Consider the following 17,801-nt stretch of genomic DNA (forward strand, 5'->3'; position numbering starts at 1 on the left):
GAGATTACCGGTGGACAGTTGGTAGTTCTTTGATAGATGTGTAGACAGAGCAACCAAAGTACATAATATGAAATTCAGTAGAAAGAAAAATTGTAAATAAGGATATAAACGAAAAATATCTTTACACTATATGAGTATTGGATAGATTGAACAAAGTGACCGAGGACGTGGTTAGTGCAGAAACCATACATAAATTTTAGAGGCTGTATGACAGTGGAATTTTTAAAAGATATTAAGGTCCAATGAATGTAATAGTAGTTGTACCCCGAGCAGTACACAAGTACAAGGAAGGTGTTGGTGTTGGCCGACAGATGGCAGCACTGAAGGGTAAACACCCAACAAACCAGACTAACGCTAGATGGTAGTTTTTCAACTCAAGAATCATTTTAAGGTTTGTTCATGGGCTGTGTCATTCATTAGCCATAGTAAGGAACAGATGAGTCATTTTTCTGTAATTTTTGATGTGTCTGATTCATTGTGGGTAAGGCGTGGGGAAGGGAAGTGAGGAGAATCTTGGAATGTTTTTAGATCGTTAGTCTGTATTGCTGCTCTTCTGTAAGATATTCCCTATTTTGACATTAATTAAAGAATGTGTGATGACTTTGTTCATACGTTCAGTTTTATGAAATACATGTAAGAATGTGATGATTTTTTGTGCTTTGTAGAATGTAACTGTAGTTATCTCCGTTTACGCATCAAATCTCAAAATTATTGCAAGTGCTTTGGTTAATATGGTGGAATAATGCCTCAAGGAATATTGTTAACGGGTTATAAAAAAGTGAAGTAGTGTCAGGATTGTTAGTGATTTCAAGAAGGCAGTAGCTCATGCTTGTGGGTCTTAACGAATCTACTTTATGGAAAAATTTGGTGAAGAAAGACAACACGTCATAGCCAAGTATGGAATTTCATGTTTATGTCTTTCTTGGGTTAAGAAGATTTGTGAGTGATTTGTGGAAGATTTATGTGTCTAATTTACTCGGTGAGATTGAGAATAGATTCAAGAGTGAAAATTAGGTTCCCATGTGTGTACTATTATGGTTATTACAGCATGTTGTTTCGTATAGCCATATTATTAAGGAATAAAATACCAGCAAACTATTATGATGGAGAAGTGAATGTGAATAGCATTTTCATTAACATTTTATGTGTGGGGGTTAAATTGAAGATTTACAATATAAGTGTACAGACAGAAGACATTAAAAAAGGGGAAGTGATAACTGTAATTTTATGCTTGAGATGGTAAGAAAAACTAATTCTGGAATTTATATACTTATTAAAGTAGTTGCAGTCACCAAGATTCTTTAAATTTCTATTCTGAGGTTTGAATAAAGGAATTTTGCTAAAAGAAAAGAACTAGGTTGTGTTCTTCGTTGTTCTGAACTAAAATTTGCCAATCATCCTTAACTCAGGCCAAAGTAACCTTCGTGCAACATATCCCAACCCATTATGATCAAGCGTAATTTAGCTCAGCGTCAAAATTGCCTTTAGGATATGACTACTTATGTTTTAATTGCTATATGTAGTTCAATACGATTACAGGAATACCTTTGGAAGACTAAGCTGTTATATCTCATATTAAATGATATCAGATAAGGCAAAAATGATGCATCAGGGAAAATTTGGTTGAATAAAGTATTTATAGGTACTATACCTATAAAAAATTCAGCAGACCTTATAGGACTTTATGAAGATCTTACCTACCCTTAGTAGTAGTCTGTAGTCATCTTGATTTTTAATGACCTAGTTGAAATACATGTATACCAGTCAGTGAAAATGCACTGCCAGCATGTTGCTGAATGTTACTAGGCATATGACACAGTGAGATGACCATACAGTCTCCAGTAGGAGACAAATATGGTATTGGTATATTTGTTGTTTCATATCGGCTACTGAGCGAGGTTTTAACAGGTTCTTTTGATAATCTGCATGTTTGTTATATGCTTAGATAGTGATCAACCTCATTATCCCAGACATACATCAATGTTGCCTTCTGTATTATATCGTCATTCAATGCAGTGAAATGGTAAATATTGTGTTCCTCAGCTGTTATTGTATTTTCTAAGAATCAGATAAAATGTGGTGATATTGATGGTGAAACACTTGTAGAAATCAAGAACCTAGGAAAATCTTGCCTAACCTCTTTTTATTGGCTGAGACTTAGAGAAAAAAATATATCAACATTAATGTGGCCTGCTGCTTAGGAGCTCATGGAGTGGCAAGGTTGTGTTGGCAAAATAAGCTTTCCATTGCATCATCTCTTTGACTCATGTTTTTTTGCCAGTTGGTTTGACAGTATGCTAAAATTATTTCACTGAAAATCAGGATGGATCTTGGCTTCCAGGGGAAGTTAGGCAAGATTTTCATTGTTTATATTGATTTCTATATGCGTTTCCTTTACTTTTGCATGATCTAACCCCACATTTACCTTAATGATCTTAGCCCCTCCTGCTTTCAGTTATTAACTATCACAGGATGAAAAGAGATACAGTGAATCAATCACACAGTGCTTGTTTAAATCATGTACACTGAGTTTACTGAACATGTTCATACCTTTTTCATCTAATTCCATAAAGAATGACACGTGGTGGTGCTGAAGTTATATTTACCCTTTGGTAAAAGTTCCGTTAGCTTTTGCATCAAGAGCAGCTTTGAATGTTAAGTGATTTTTTTCCCCTACAGAATGTGAAATTATTATTCATAAGTAAAGAGAGAACCCCCAAAAGTAGTATATTTTCCTCTATTAGTGAGGTAGGCTTTTGAATCTTTTTGAATCTTTGGGCTGTAGAAGCCCCTGGAAAGATGATCTGGTTAACAGTTTCCTCCACAGGGAAGGATTTGAACTTCTCCATGTGTGTTTGAAAGACTGGAGCATTAATCACTTGGCCATCAATACCCAGTACAGCACAAGTTCCACATGTCATTTTACCTAAGGCTCAGAAGAGTTGTTTCTAAGACATGCTAGCTTATAGTATAGGCCAGTTCATTGTATAAGAATGTTTAATATTTTCCTCATAAAGCTCTATATCAATAGCCCTCACTTAATTCTTTTGTAAATTCACAGAAACATCATAGAATAAAACCTTTCTATCATCTTAAGACACAGTTATTCATTCATACAGGATGAGGCTTGTGTTAATCATTGTACTGTTGAATACATTTCTCTGTTCAAAACTTTGATTTGCTCTGTTTAAGAGTTAAATCATTATGTATTCATGCTTCCATGAAGTACTGTTCCCATATGTAGGAGATGAATTCCAGTTCTCTTGCCATTTGTGACAAATTTCAGTTTAGACTATGCTCTGTTTTGTATGATTGACTTAGCATTCACTCTCAGATTTCCTTCTTTTTGACTCGTTTGTTTTGCACCCTCATTTTCCTTTGTTTTGTCACTATTTCCATGATCAGTATGGTTATGAAATGCAGTTAATTATGCATTACTATTTTATTTCTTCATAATGCATGTATATGAACTTAATTCTTTTTCTTACCTTTTGTCCTTTGCTGAATTCTTTCTCTTACCTTTTATCCTTTGCTGCAAATGTCATATGTGAAATTATCTTTATATACATCTGGTGACTGTAGAGTCTTGCTTTATTTGGAAATTTTTTGTTCAGTCAGAGAGTTAGCTTCTTTACACTTTACTTGAAATTAGAGTAAAGGATTACCATTAGTTGTACCTGTTGTATATTGTCAAACAACAGGTCTGCAAGTCAGTAAACGACAGAAATTTTTTTCTTCGTCTTTCTTACAGTAGTATTACATCAAATCCCAGTTGTTACAGTGATGCTTGCACACAGAGTCACCATATAGTACGTTCTGCCATGCTGCAGATTCTCAGTCTTCTTATATAGAGAAAGGTTATTCTGCATCAGGAATCCAGTCGGTCAAAAGAAAAATACATGGGTAATATTTTGGTTATGGGTGACATGCTGTCCTTGGAATGAAAGCTCCTTGAACAGATGTAGCAACTTGCCCATTAACTTTAGTAAAAGGGATCTTCTGACTTGCAGACAGACTCCAGCTTTTGTCCATGTGTATTTTTTTCCCCAGAGTGTTCTCTATAACTTGCGTACATATATTTTGTGATTTACCTTGAATAGATTTGGGGATCACTTGCTTCCAAGGTTATAATATGGTAATTATGCTCGAATTTTTTTTCAACCTTATTCCTATCAGAACAATTTTTTGGATACATCCATGATGATTTTCTTTTTTGCCAAAACTTCCCAAGCTGGATATATTGGTACTTGTTTTGTTCTATATCACTAGGTACGTTAATCATCTCCGAAGTATCTTTAAGATAGAAACAATAGTAAGGTAATTGGCATGAATTACAGTACACTGGCATGCTTGGATATACTCTGCCAAAACCCATGGTCCACATTTTCCCTTCTGGTTCTGGAGAGATGTTTTTCAGAATTGCCAGCATATAGCCAAGTTCGCTCTTTAGATGTGTGATTCATTTGCTTCTTCAAACATTGTATCAGCAGGCCACCCTTCATTCTTCTGTTCATTCCAGAAACATCATAAACAGCTTTTCTGTCACCTTAAATCTCTGACACTCAGAATTGGTTTTGCTTTGACTATTTCTCATTTCATTCACAGCTTTGATTCCTCCATTAGAAGTGTGCATATTTATCCTTGCTTGAACTCCTTTTTCTCTATTTAGGAGATGCATCTCCATTCTCCCAAGCCCATCATAACAGAATAATTATCATTTTAAAACTACATACAATATGAGTACTTAGCTTTTATCTCAGATTCCCATACTTTCATGTCAGTCATTTTGTACTTCATTTCCTGATGAGAGTTTTCTCATGTTTATCTATTATATTTGTGCTCTTTTATGATGTCTAATTACTTTTTACAGATTCAGATGGCCAAAGGGTTCATAGACCCTCCACAAGGGGAGGAAGACATTAATTGGTCACCCCCACAAGATGGCAGTGGAACTCGACAGAGTCCCCAGGTTTCACAACCTGCTGCCAGATCACAGTCTCCACCAAATGTTAGTACACCTGTGTCTTCACCGTCTCCTACACTTTCCTTCCCACCAATGGCATTCAACTCCTCACCCCTTCTTCAGTCTCAGAGGAGTGCCAATATCTCAGTTGAAGAGCTTCATGAACTTGCAATGCAAGACAGTGAAAATAATAATGTAGATGAAAACAGTAATGATCAGCAGTATGATCGGTATGCAAATTACCACCGTGAATTCAACCACCACCAGTTTGTACCAGACCAATCTGTCAGACCACGTGTAAGGAGACAACAGCCTGAGAGAGATGAACTTGATCATTTTCCTGTGGTTCATGAAGATACTCTCAGGAGACGAACTGGAAGTGGTAACTTCTCTCATCGTAAAAATTTGTCAGAAAGTGGCATATATTTTGATGCTACCACTTATGAATATGAAGGTCATAATTATCCTCATTTACCAAATCTCAACTCAAATCCTGGTGAGTGCAATTGCATATTCTTAATGTGGTTATATTTCATTTTAATTTGATAATGATTAAGTTATTCCTAAGCACTATTTCATCTTGCAGTCAGTTATCTGTAGTATTTAGTAACAGCTTAAAGCTAATGAATTCCATTTGATAAGCTAAAAGTTTACTGTGCTTGTTTATAGGAGTTGCTGTTTTCCCAAGAAATATTTGCTATAGAAACTTAACAGACCCTTAATCAACATTAAGTGCTGATTTGGTGATATGAAGAGAGGCCAGACTACACTCATGATATAGTCTGTTAATGAGCTTAGTTAGAACTTCCAATGGGATTTTTATAAAGTTTTAATCCCATATACATATAGGGTGTAGCAAGGTAGCATCATGAGCAGATAAAGAATGGGCTCATCTGCTTTTATCCACTCAAAAGCTTTAGTGTATAATACACTTAAATCAAAGCCATTTTACCCACAGCCAAGCTCCACAGACCTTTTGTTTTTTCCTCTTACTACTTCATATACCCTGGTTCATCCTGTTGTCAACACACCACTCCCTGTATATTACATTACTCCAGTTTGCTCTACATGCATGTATATGTGTATACAAGATGTGATCAAAAAGTTATATGACTTTGTTACAGTGGCTCTGTGGAGGTAGTGTACGATGCTGATGTGTAAATGTAGGTAAGTAAAGAAGGGTCTTTTATAAAGAGATTCTGATTCTGTTGAGGGATGAATTTAGGAGAAGTCACCATCAGCTGCTTGAAAATGGTCAAAAGTTTCTACACCATGACATCGACCTTCACATACTACTGTCTCCATTTAGTAATTGTTGATAGAAAAAATCATGTTATACCAAACCCTCTTTTACCAGACTTTGCCGCATTTATTTTTTTCTCCTGTTCCCAAAAATCAAAACAAAGCTGGAATGTAGAAGAATTGATAACATTCTAACCATCCATAATAATTTGAAAGCAGAACTTGATTAGTTCACAGTTGAAGACTTTCAGCATTGCTTCCAAAAATGGCAGAATCATTGGGAGACTTGCATATCACAAGAGGGAGATTACTTTGAAGGGAACTGCATATGAAAATGTTGTATGTACACATTTCTTTAAAATCTAGGCAAAGTCTGGGAACTTTAGATCACATCTTGTATGTATGTATGTATTCACATATTGGCTGTTGTCTCCCTTTAAAACATTATATAACTATGGCTGCTATTTGAGGGTGAAAATAGGTACTTTTAACTTCACAGCTTTCTTCATTGTACTTTTATTACATAATATGGGACTAGTTTCTATCTTTAAACACATTCTCTTCTTTGTTTTGAGAGTGAGAATAGATGATTCCAACTTCATAGTGTTTTGAGGGTGAAAATAGGTGATTGTAACTTCATAATTTACTTCATTATTCTTGTACATAATATAGGACAAGTTATGTCTTTGAACACATCCTCTTCTACTGTTACTCTGTTATCTAATACAAACATTAATCAACAAGTTTTCCAACGTTGAGTTGCATAGATAATGCTTTCTTTTTCAAGGTTCCCTTGCATGAAAATGGTACTGCATGCGGTTATCTCTAACCTAAGTGATCAGTATCAAAAAGTTCATTTAAACATTTTAGGACCTTGAACCTCAATATATTTTTCTCCCTTGCAGATCTTCATGACTGCACAAATAATGGAAGGGATTTTTTGATAGAATACTGACATTGTATGGACAGGTATTCTAGAATACTGACATGGTATGGACGGGTAGAGAGAATGGATATGGAGAGAGATTAACCAAAAGAATGCATTAGAGAAGATATAGTGGGAATGAATATGAAGGAAAGCAAAGGACAAGGTGGGATGATAGATTGAGGTAGTGTTTGTTGTGGAAGCAGTTTACTGATTGTAGAATCTGTGATGTGTTGAGATTGTTGGCAGATTTTGCATGATTCATTGTGATGCATTGTGGGAGAAGGTATGTAAGATATAGATTTAAGAATTTATTGATAGAGTGGTTGTTGTTTAGTCAGTGTTTAATGTTTTTCATTTGATGAAAAGGATAGCTAATTAAGGTAATTTTTTTTATAGGATCAGATAGGTTGTTACCACGATTACCTAATCCTAATGATATTAGGAATGAACACCTAGATCATCGACACTACTGCCAGTTAAGAGACTCATTCTCATCACAGTCTCAGAGTAGAAGGCTCCCTGTTAATTCAAGGGGTGGTGGATATGGACCTCATTCACCACCACCCTCTGAGGATATTACTCAGGGAGCTCAAGAGCTGCTAATGAACTTTACATCCGATACTTTACGGAGGAACCACTTGAGTGTGCCTGAATCTGTCTTCATACATCAAGGGTTAGAACTTTATTAAATTTTTTGTATTTATCTTGGTGAATTGGTTTTGCCATTTATTTCTTAGGGCAATGAAATATTTCATGTATTATCTTTGATCCTGAGGTTTTTTTGCATAGCATAGTTAATATGACTAACCTGTATCTTTTTCTGGTAACTTCTTAATTCATGATTTAATATTTTTTATTCAGTTTCAGTAAACCAGTTTGGAGTAGAGCTGGCCAAGAGTTATTGTTACTGGCTGATAAGTTTGAAAATACTGAAGCACGCCGGAGAGTTAAGCGTATGGCTGAGACAGTAGATATGAGGTCCATTAACATGGAAAATTTTTTCCAACTCTGTGCTGAACTATTTCATGTAAGTGTTGTATCAGATTCATTTTCATATCTGATTCCCTCTTCTTCTGTATTTTGTCCTATTTCCTTGAAATCTAAGGTTAGTTAAATGTTCAGAATCTTTCCTATATATTTTAAGTTATCATACATCTCCATATCTTCAAATACTGAACACCTACCAAGAATACTTTAAAGCATTTGAAGAATTTGATGTCTATTGTTATATGGTATTTTGAAGGAATTGCACTTTGCATGCAGTAAGAGGTGACACTGTTAACAAGGTAAGTTACCTCAGTATATTTAGAAAATGAGAAAAGTTGAAGTAGGAAGGAGGAATATGATTAAAAAGGGTATGCCAGGGGAAATAATGAGAGAGAGAAATGGAAATCAGAAATCTATATGACTGCTTTCATGGGTGTGTGAAGCCAACTGATATGGAAAGAGATCTTTATGAAAACCAGTATTTTAGTTAATGTATTATTAGTTGTAAAAGTAACTCTGTCTATCATTACTCCAAATTTAGTGGATGGTTCAAGTGATACAACCTCCCCAACATCAGTCACTCACATTTCCAAAACCCATTCTCTGTGTGTCTCAGTGAACCATGGACTTCTATTCTAATAAACATACTTCATACTTCTTCACATGGCATTCTCAATTCGATTTTTCAGTTGAAACCAAAATATGTATCCATACTAGCTTTATTCACAAAATATATCCATTCCATCTGATCTCCAGTTATTCCTGTAGCATTTAAATCTGAATCATCTCTGTCCTCATTCAGTTCTCTTTCTACATCTGTTCATCTCTTTCATAGTCATGCTGTCCTCCTTGTATTTTCTACTGCTGTAAATAATTTTGAACAGCCTGTCATCTGCCACATACTCTCCCTGACTGTACCTTCCTAAATGGCATTATCCATGTTATTTGCAGATTATTTCACACTACGACTTTTTTCTATATCTTTTTTTTTTTTTTTATTTTTTATTGGAACTGACATGGAATGGGCTGAAACATGCCCTAATTATGGCCATCTCCGATGAAAAAGATAGAGTGCAAGGATAAGAATAAGATTAATAATAGCTCACTAGGTGTTTTTAGACCAAAGTCTTGAGAGTGGAAGGGATGTAGGTAGGAAAAGGGGAAAGATGAAAGAAGAATTCTATAGCTTTGCTATTGAGGAAAGAAGGTATCATGATGATTAAACCTCTTGTGGCTGAACCTTACGCAGAATACATGTTTCACACCCTTCACCCCAATCCAAAACTCTAAGGTACCATAATATCTCAGCTTGTCTTGTAGACCTTATTGGTGTAATTTTTCCTTTTCTAAAAGTACCCACATCTATCTCTTTTGTACTTTCATCAGTTATTCTCCTCATTTTCCTTTCAACCATAAGGACCTATATTTTATGTCAAAAGGGACTACATTTTTTTCTTCTTGTGTGTGTGTGTGTGTGTGTGTGTGGACACTCAGACACTGGAGTCCCTAGCCTAACACAGGCTAGCATAATAGGCAGAGATGCCCAGCTCCTTGATTAGCTACCCTTTTTAGTTTTAAGAAGTAACGTCTTTATTTTCCCAAAATGATTTAATAGATTATGACATCAATCAGTAGCAGTGAAATGATGCATACTAGGCAGTCCTTTCTTGTCAAGCCCTTGGTCGGTCATAAAACAAGTTTATCTTCATAATTTCTTCCATAAGTTTCCCCACTACAAGTGTGATATTATGATATGGTTTATTCACCCCTATTTCTATATATACTCACCTAGTTGAATAAGAATAAACTTGAGAAAATTGTTAAGAAAGCTAGGAAATTGGGTGCAGACTCTAAAACATTAGATATGCTGTATCAGGTGTGTGCAGTGAAGCAGGTGAAGATTATGCAAGATGCAACCCATCCTCTACACCAATGCTATGTATTTTTAAGGTCGGGAAGACTGTCTTTGCCTATACATTACTCCAATAGATTCAGGAAATCATTTGTACCAAAAAGCATTCTACTGTTTAACTATCTAAAGATGTTGTAACTCCTCTGTGATGGAGCTTCTGAGTGCAATAGATGGTTCTTTATGATATTTTATGTGGTACTTTTGTGTGATATTTTATCATCTTTATTTTATAATTCTTATACTTTCTAACTCTGAATTGAGCTTTTAGCCATAAAGAATTTCATTTTGTATCATGTATTCAATTCGACAATACAGACATCTTAATCCATTTAACTTTGTCAGTCATACTGGAAACCTTACCATCTATGCAATTAGTGTAACAATCACTGCCTTTCATCTGGTTATCAGCCAAAAAACCTTTTTCCATGTTCAGAACCGTACAGACTTTCATAACCCATTCATCTGCAGCCTTATTTGTGCTCTTCACTTACTGTACATGCCAGTTTTTCCGTATTTTATGTGCATTGCTGATATCACTTCTTTTATAATGCCTTCCTCTCCCCTCAAGTCCTACCATACCACCAAAACCCATTTCTCTGTTAACATAGAACCAGTCAGTTTTCATCATTTCCTCTGCACTTCTTACAAACCTCATCTTTTTTCACAAATCATGTCTCAGTCTTTTATAGTGACTGTATTTTTTGTACATTGGTCTCCCTGCTGCCCTTATTGCATGTCCAAAATAGTTTGTTTTTCATGTTTAGATTTTCATTTAGTTCTTTTACAACTTTTATATTCTTTTCCTGTATTGCTATGCAGTTGTTTTATTTTTAAAGATATGGTATAATTCACCCAAATATTTCCTTTAACCCTTTGGCCATATGGCATCCCAATAACAAAGCAAATAAATAAACTGTTTTATTAGGTTGATTAATTAATATTTGGCTTTTTCAGGATGGAATTACTCAGGAGCGTATTGTTGCTTTGTTTACCTTTGTGGGTGATGTTGCAGTCTATCAAGTTCAACTACGGGGAGAAGAGTTTCTTCAGTTATTAATGAAGTGGTCGTTGAAATATTTGGTTGACCATGTGTGTCGTTGGGTACAAGAGGCTGGTGGCTGGGTGAGTAATTTCAGGCCTTTGTGTAGCTATTTAGCACTAAAGCAGTCATCCTGCTGTCTTTCTCTCTTTCTACAATGTTTCCATCCTAAAGAGTTGGTTCTTCAAATACCTGAGACATCCAGATTAATTCTTGTATTTTCTTTTATAATGATTATTTTAAATTGAGCTCAATACATTCATAAGTAATGCTTTTGCTTATGTCATCTCAGATTTTCTTTTTTCATACATGTTTGCTACTTCTTGTATGAGCGAGGTAGCACCAGGAAAACAAACAAAAAAAGGCCCCTTTCGTTCACACTCGGTCTCTAGCTTTCATGTGTAATGCACCAAAACCACAGCTCCCTACCCATATCCAGGTCTCACAGACCTTTCCATGCCCTGGTTTAGTCCATTGACATTATGTCAACCCAGATATACCACATCATTCCAAGTTACTCTGTTCCTTGCATGCCTCTCACCCTCCTGTATGTTCAGGCCCCAATTGCTCAAAATCTTTTTCACTCCATCTTTCCGCCTCCAATTTGGTCTCCCGCTTCCCCTTGTTCCCTCTCCTCTGACATATATCCTCTTTGTCAGTCTTTACTCACTCATTCTATCCTTATGTCCAAACCATTTTAACACACCCTCTTCTTCTCTCTCAACCACACTTTATTTCCACACATCTCCTTCACCCTTTTGTTACTTACTCGATTAAACCACCTGACACCATATATTTTCCTCAAACATTTCATTTCCAACACATCCATCCTCCTCCACATGACCCTATTTATAGCTCATGCCTTTCAGCCTAGAACATCGTTGGAACTACTATTCCTTCAAACACGCCCAATTTTGCTCTCCGAGATAACTGTTCTTTTGGAGGAGACCTGTTGTTTAAGAAGTTTGCTCTTATTTTAATGGTTAATCCTCAGAAGGTACCCTAATCACAATATTCTTGAGCTGTTGCATCTTATAGACTGGGAGGGAAGGTGCTTTTACCTGATAGTTTAATTATGTTAACCAATGACTGGCATGATTTGTAGAGCAACTTTAGGAGTTTTTAAATTTAAAGAAAATTATTTGTGGGAAATTTCTGGGTAAAAATCATACAAGCCTTTTATTCTTTACTAAATTCATATCACTTTTGGCAGGTTGCTGTGCTGAGCTGTGGAGCAAATGCCTTGTATAGAAGTGCTGTATTTGCTTTCTGTGTATGTGGAACAATTGCAGCTGGTGTGTTCATATTTAAAACTTTAAAAGACTGGTAACATTCTTGATATACTAGGATGTAAAATTCATCTTCATCAGATTTCTCTGTTCATCAAATCTTCTTTCACTTATCAACCTTGTGTTGAACCTTCTAGAAGGTTAATCACTTCGCATCCATTGTTACATCATATTTAGAAAAAGTTCATGTTAGATTTTTAATAAGTATATGAATTTATGTTCAGTTATCTTTATTATTTTATGTGGAAAAATATGGTATTAATGACAAAATAAAGAGCTTTTGGATGACTTGTACTAATTAATGGTGAAGAGAATTTATTTGTGATGTATTATGTTAATTAAAAGAATGAACTGAATGTAAAATTTCACTTCTGGAAGAAAATTTTCCTGCTATGAAGACTGCATTACAGGTTTGGCACTTATGAAAATGAACTCAGTCTTGTCCAAATGGAACATACTTGATTAAGATTACAAAGAAGGCTTGAATTAGAACAAGGGTATTTGAATATTTTCTCTAATTACCAAGAGGTTTTGATAGAACGAGTTAATCTGAAGGATATAAAATGCAACATTTTCACATTGATTAATTTGACATTTAAGTATTTGATTTTAATTGTCTAATGAGACTTTTCATGCTCACATATTATGTGTTTACAGTTGATTCACTGTTTCTGTTTTTATATTAAGATGATTAATTAATCTGTAACTATGATAGTCCCGGCACAAACCTTCTCAGGTTGTACCAGTACCCTTTTCCATATAAACATTCCTCTTATAAAGGACCCCTTCCTCTCTCTCTCTCTCTCTGGCTATGATGATCACTGCACATATTTGAACACCCCTCGTATGCATGATTCCTGTTTCCCCTTGTAAGTGATTCCTATACACACTCCTCCTTCTCGAGACACCTTAATGCAAGGTGCCGCATTCAGTTCCACCAGCCACTGTGAGCACTGCATGTATTGCCACACAAATTTACCCTTATGCATTTACTCTCTCACACAATGTCCCTTCATCATGTAAGTATTATATCCATACTCCTTTTACTCATCTTGTAATGTTCTCTCATATTCGTTCTGTATACATTCATTCATTTGTTTAGAAGATAATGATATTGAAAATGTACATTAGAAATATATGTCCTCACAATCCAATGGAAATTTTGTTGTCAAAGACTTTTTGTTCTTGCGTCTCACACATATAGTAAGAAATTTGTTGAAACCACAAACGTCACTTAGGATTTTATAGACCAATCACACTGCTCTGAAAGAACTTGAAAATAAGCAAACAGGACCAAGTGTGGCTATATATTGCTAAAGAATGGTGCAAGGAAGAGCTAATTTTTGCAATCTTTATGTTTGTATTCACATTCGGTATGCCAGTTAGTACAAGTAATCACCAAGGACCACTGGCTTGCTCCTATCAGCATATTTACTTTATGGACCTCTTTGCAAACTACTAGTTTTGCTGTACCTTTCTTAGTGTCTTCCCTCCAAAATGAGCCACACCTTACTTCTTTGAAATATACTAGGCATCATTCTTTTCATATTCAGTCTTTGCAAATGGCCATTATACCCTGGCCCTTCTGTTTCTATCTAACATTCAAGTGAATGTCAGCCTTTTAACATTTACAGGCAGACATGAATATATAGTGTAGTGAGAGCTTCACCATAATGCTGCCTTCTCCACCCAACATCTCTTTGCCCCAGGTATGTCCAGTCATGAGTCACTATGCGACACAACCAAATGACCACTTTACTCCAGACAGAGGCATTGTGCCAGAGTTAGCCATACTGATACCTCAAATGTTTGTTCAGTTTTGTGTAAGCCAAAAGAAAATTTCAACATGGTGAAATCTTGTACAACTCATCCTGAAAGGTCATTGTGACAGTGTTAATGGTCGACTCAAGGACATGACAGGAAGCAGGGACCAAGGGTAGGGATTGCAGATAGATTCTTCACTAGCTTCAGTATCAGACCACTATCTGAAGATTTCTAACGACAGTGAAATGAATTTAATGTCTGAGCTGCATTTTTGTGATTATTTGGAGTTTGTGTGGTCAGTGACACCAACAGTATCATATGGGTCAGCTAGTTTCATATTAGATTATAAGCACTGTTATATTGATGTATACCATCTAATTGGTATTTGGTAAACTTGCCTTTAAATTGGTTAATATTATGGTTAACATAAAGCCGGTATTCAGGCTGCCTTATGGAAAGCAGGTGACATTATTATGTCTGAGTTCATGGAAGGGTGTTATTGAATAGAACCACCATGAGGCTTATTCTTAATGGCTTTTAGTTCCTGTCCTTGGCCCCTGGCTAGTTCTTCAATCTTATGTTTGCTTTTACATACATATTACTATCTTTATCATGCCCTTCAGGCCTGCCATAGGATTGCATATCATTAGGTGCAATAATTCAACCCTCTCAGTGCACAGTTGGTTTTCTTGTTCTGTTCAAAAAAAGAAAAAAGAATTGCTTAATAAAAAAGTGCGCAAACATATAAAAACCATTATTTAGAACTTAACCATAGTTTATTCAAAACTCAATATTTTTAGGGTCAATCAATCCTAAGAATGCAAAAAAAAGTTTTAATGTTTTGTATTTGTATGATAAGATGTGTAAAAGAAACTTATCAAACCATTGTTTTTCTTATGACTTAAGGAAGTAGAGATAAGGGGGAGATCAGTACAGGATAAAAGAGTTACTGAGTCACTTAATAGAATAATGAAGGGTAGAGGTGTAAGTCCTCTGACGTATGCAGCTGAAGCATGGACATCGAATGGGTTACAGAGGTCAAGAATCCTGGCTTTGGAAATGAGTTAATTGAGAGGAACATGTGGTGTGACAAGATAGAATGAAGAAAGTAATGAGTGCCCTTTCTAGGAATCAAAATTGTTTTGACACCCATAATTATGTGAACTGATGTTCAGTCCAGAAAAGGGATTAAATAAAGAAAAGAAAGTGTACAGCTTTTTTTTGTCTCAACTAGAAGAGTTACACTTGTTTTATATTGTGATAATTGTTCTTACCTGTCAGGTTTTCGTAAAAAAAAAAGTGAGTTGGGCTATCAGTGTGGACTGCATAGATGTCATTTGGTATGCACAATCAGACCACAAAATTACTTTTACTCCCTCAGTGTTGAGTATTAGGACAAGCTGGTAAAATATTCTGAACAAAGTTCTTGCATCTAGCTTTGCATTGGTAGCCCTGCTTTTCTTATATAGGAATATATGGAGCCACCAGTGACACTATTCCCATTACTCACCATAATGCCATAACATCACAATCATGAATACCAACCCTATCAAGGTGACAGAAGTGGTCAGCTTGATATCCTTTGCATCCAGGGTTGAACTAATTTATGGTGTTACCCTACCCCTCCACATTTAGCTTTAGAAATTCCTAATTTTCCATTAGTTCTGAGCTTTGCTTTTTAGGTGCAGTGTGATCCTTCATGTGTCATAAGGTTTCTGGAGACCAGAGAAGTCATTTCTAACTTTTGGATGGTTTCATTGTAATTGAATTGTCCAGGAAGAAGTTTTAAAAATGTGAGTAGCTTTGGAAACCTTCCAAAAGCTTGGGCTCATTCTTACCCAGGAAATATTTCATCTTAAGTTGTCACTAGATCCTTTTTGATGGGAAGAAGAAAGTCCAGGATATGGTTCAAAAGTCTTTTTGAAATATTTGTCTTTGTAAGGCAATGGAGTCAATTGGAAAAAGATCAAAATGGTGATTCACCTCTGGCTCATAAGGTTTGTTATTCAGTATATCAAAAAGATATCATTTTACTGCCTTTGGTTTTTATAACTAAACAAGTGGATGGTAAGACATCATCTTGAAGCACAGATTAAGTGGAGAACTGCAAGCAACTCAAGTGTTATCAGATAAAATTTGTATCACTGCTGTCACTGGGCTAACTACTTAATTTGGTACTGTAACAAAGAAATAATGACAGTGGTAATACAAATGAAAAACTGCGTTCCTCAAAACTAAGTATCCTTATAATGCTGCAGGACTGCTCTAATGTCATATGATATGTAACAATTATTATCTTACAGTGCACAAATTTAATCTCTCCTGATGTTAAGAACCATCCCTTTGGTGACTCATAGCACTAAGTAAAAGGTGTAGAATTAAACGAGGAATATATGCAAGTGTTCTTATTGCAAGTTCAGAGCATCTTTAAGATCTTGATACAGAGAAGTTAACATACAATGTTGGTCTAAGTTTGTTCCTGTTTTACTGAAATGTTTGTAGGAAGGGTTGGGTTTTGAACTTCATTATAACGTGAAACAAAGCACTTGGTCATGATACTCCATGTTTTTTGCTCATGTGATACACTTGCAGCTGTAGATCAATATTAAACCCACAGTGCCTTACCCTGTCACAAAAATGACTTTTTGTGCATTAGATGGTTGAAAACATTCTTCCCCTCATCTAACTTAAATGACATTTTTGAAACAACAGTATAAACTGAATCTTCTTTTATAGAAGTGAGCTTTTTCCACATTTTATATTGGTACTGAGCTATCAACATTTTAAGAACAATCTAAACAAATCTTCATCTGAGTATTATATAATTAAGTTCTAAGAGATCATTAACCATGCCTCAGATCTGCAGTTTCATAAAGTACTTAAATGTTATGGGACATTTGTGATATATTTTTTACTTTGTATACAATTTGATTTTATTACATATTTGCCTTATGTACACTTTTGGACTAAAGTTTTGAGACATAACTGAGCAAAGCTGTACTGAGCCCCATATTGATAAGCAATGACAGGAGGCCCTTTACAGCTTTAACCAGGAATGTACCAGGCTCTGAGATTTCAATGATGCCCCAGAACTTTTGTCTTAATGGAAAATGGTATTTAGAAATATTGTGACATTTAGTATTATTACTCGTATAATAATATTGGAAAAATATATTTCTGATGAATTTCACGGTTGTATAGAACTTAAAAACAATGTTTAAACCAATAAGTGTTCAGAGTGGTTCAGATATTGTATTCACTTGGTAATAAATCCCAAATTTTTCAAATATTGTTTTTGCCTAATAGCATTAACTTTCCTTATTATCTCCCTACATTGTATATGCTGTGAAAGTGTTATGTCTCAACCGTTGTCTGTCAGTATTTTGTTGTAACCAAGGTTTTGAAAAATGATGGACTATGCATGAAACTTTTGTTTTATAACTTTATTTTTGTATGATGAAATCAGCTGGGATCATGGAAAGTACATGGAAAAATTGATGTTTAGGTAATGTGTACATTGTATTTATGTGAAATCCAATTTTTCTCTAATTATAAAGAAAAGACCTCCGTGTAGAATCTACATCTTTTTTGTACAGACAGCTGGGAAAGTATGGTTACACTTTTGGTATCACACTTGATGACACAACAGATGAAAGAAACTGAACAAAGGTTGTGAC

At 35.3% G+C, this 17,801-nt stretch overlaps 1 protein-coding gene across 2 annotated transcripts; it reads left to right on the forward strand.

Moving 5' to 3' along the window:
- Nucleotides 1–264: 264 nt before the first annotated feature.
- LOC139757626 (uncharacterized) lies at nucleotides 265–17,411 on the forward strand. Of its 2 annotated transcripts, none has more exons than XM_071678284.1 (6): nucleotides 265–391; nucleotides 4,871–5,459; nucleotides 7,530–7,806; nucleotides 7,995–8,160; nucleotides 10,987–11,154; nucleotides 12,285–17,411. In XM_071678284.1, the coding sequence occupies exons 1-6, from the start codon at nucleotides 359–361 to the stop codon at nucleotides 12,399–12,401; spliced, it is 1,350 nt and encodes a 449-aa protein (XP_071534385.1). In that variant the 5' UTR covers nucleotides 265–358; the 3' UTR covers nucleotides 12,402–17,411. The 2 variants fall into 2 exon arrangements, with proteins under 2 accessions (XP_071534385.1, XP_071534386.1); XM_071678285.1 differs by lacking the exon at nucleotides 265–391 and adding an exon at nucleotides 407–425 and having other exon boundaries at nucleotides 12,285–15,335.
- The last annotated feature ends 390 nt before the right edge of the window (nucleotides 17,412–17,801 follow it).

The sequence above is a fragment of the Panulirus ornatus genome, chromosome 27 (genome assembly GCF_036320965.1).
Source record: "Panulirus ornatus isolate Po-2019 chromosome 27, ASM3632096v1, whole genome shotgun sequence".
NCBI classification, from domain to species: Eukaryota; Metazoa; Arthropoda; class Malacostraca; order Decapoda; family Palinuridae; genus Panulirus; species Panulirus ornatus.

Coding starts and splice junctions, on each gene's coding strand:
- LOC139757626 (XM_071678284.1), top strand. CDS start 359: ATGGTAGTTTTTCAACTCAAGAATCATTTTAAG. Junction 392..4,870: donor AACTCAAGAATCATTTTAAG/GTTTGTTCATGG, acceptor TACTTTTTACAG/ATTCAGATGGCCAAAGGGTT. Junction 8,161..10,986: donor TCTGTGCTGAACTATTTCAT/GTAAGTGTTGTA, acceptor TGGCTTTTTCAG/GATGGAATTACTCAGGAGCG.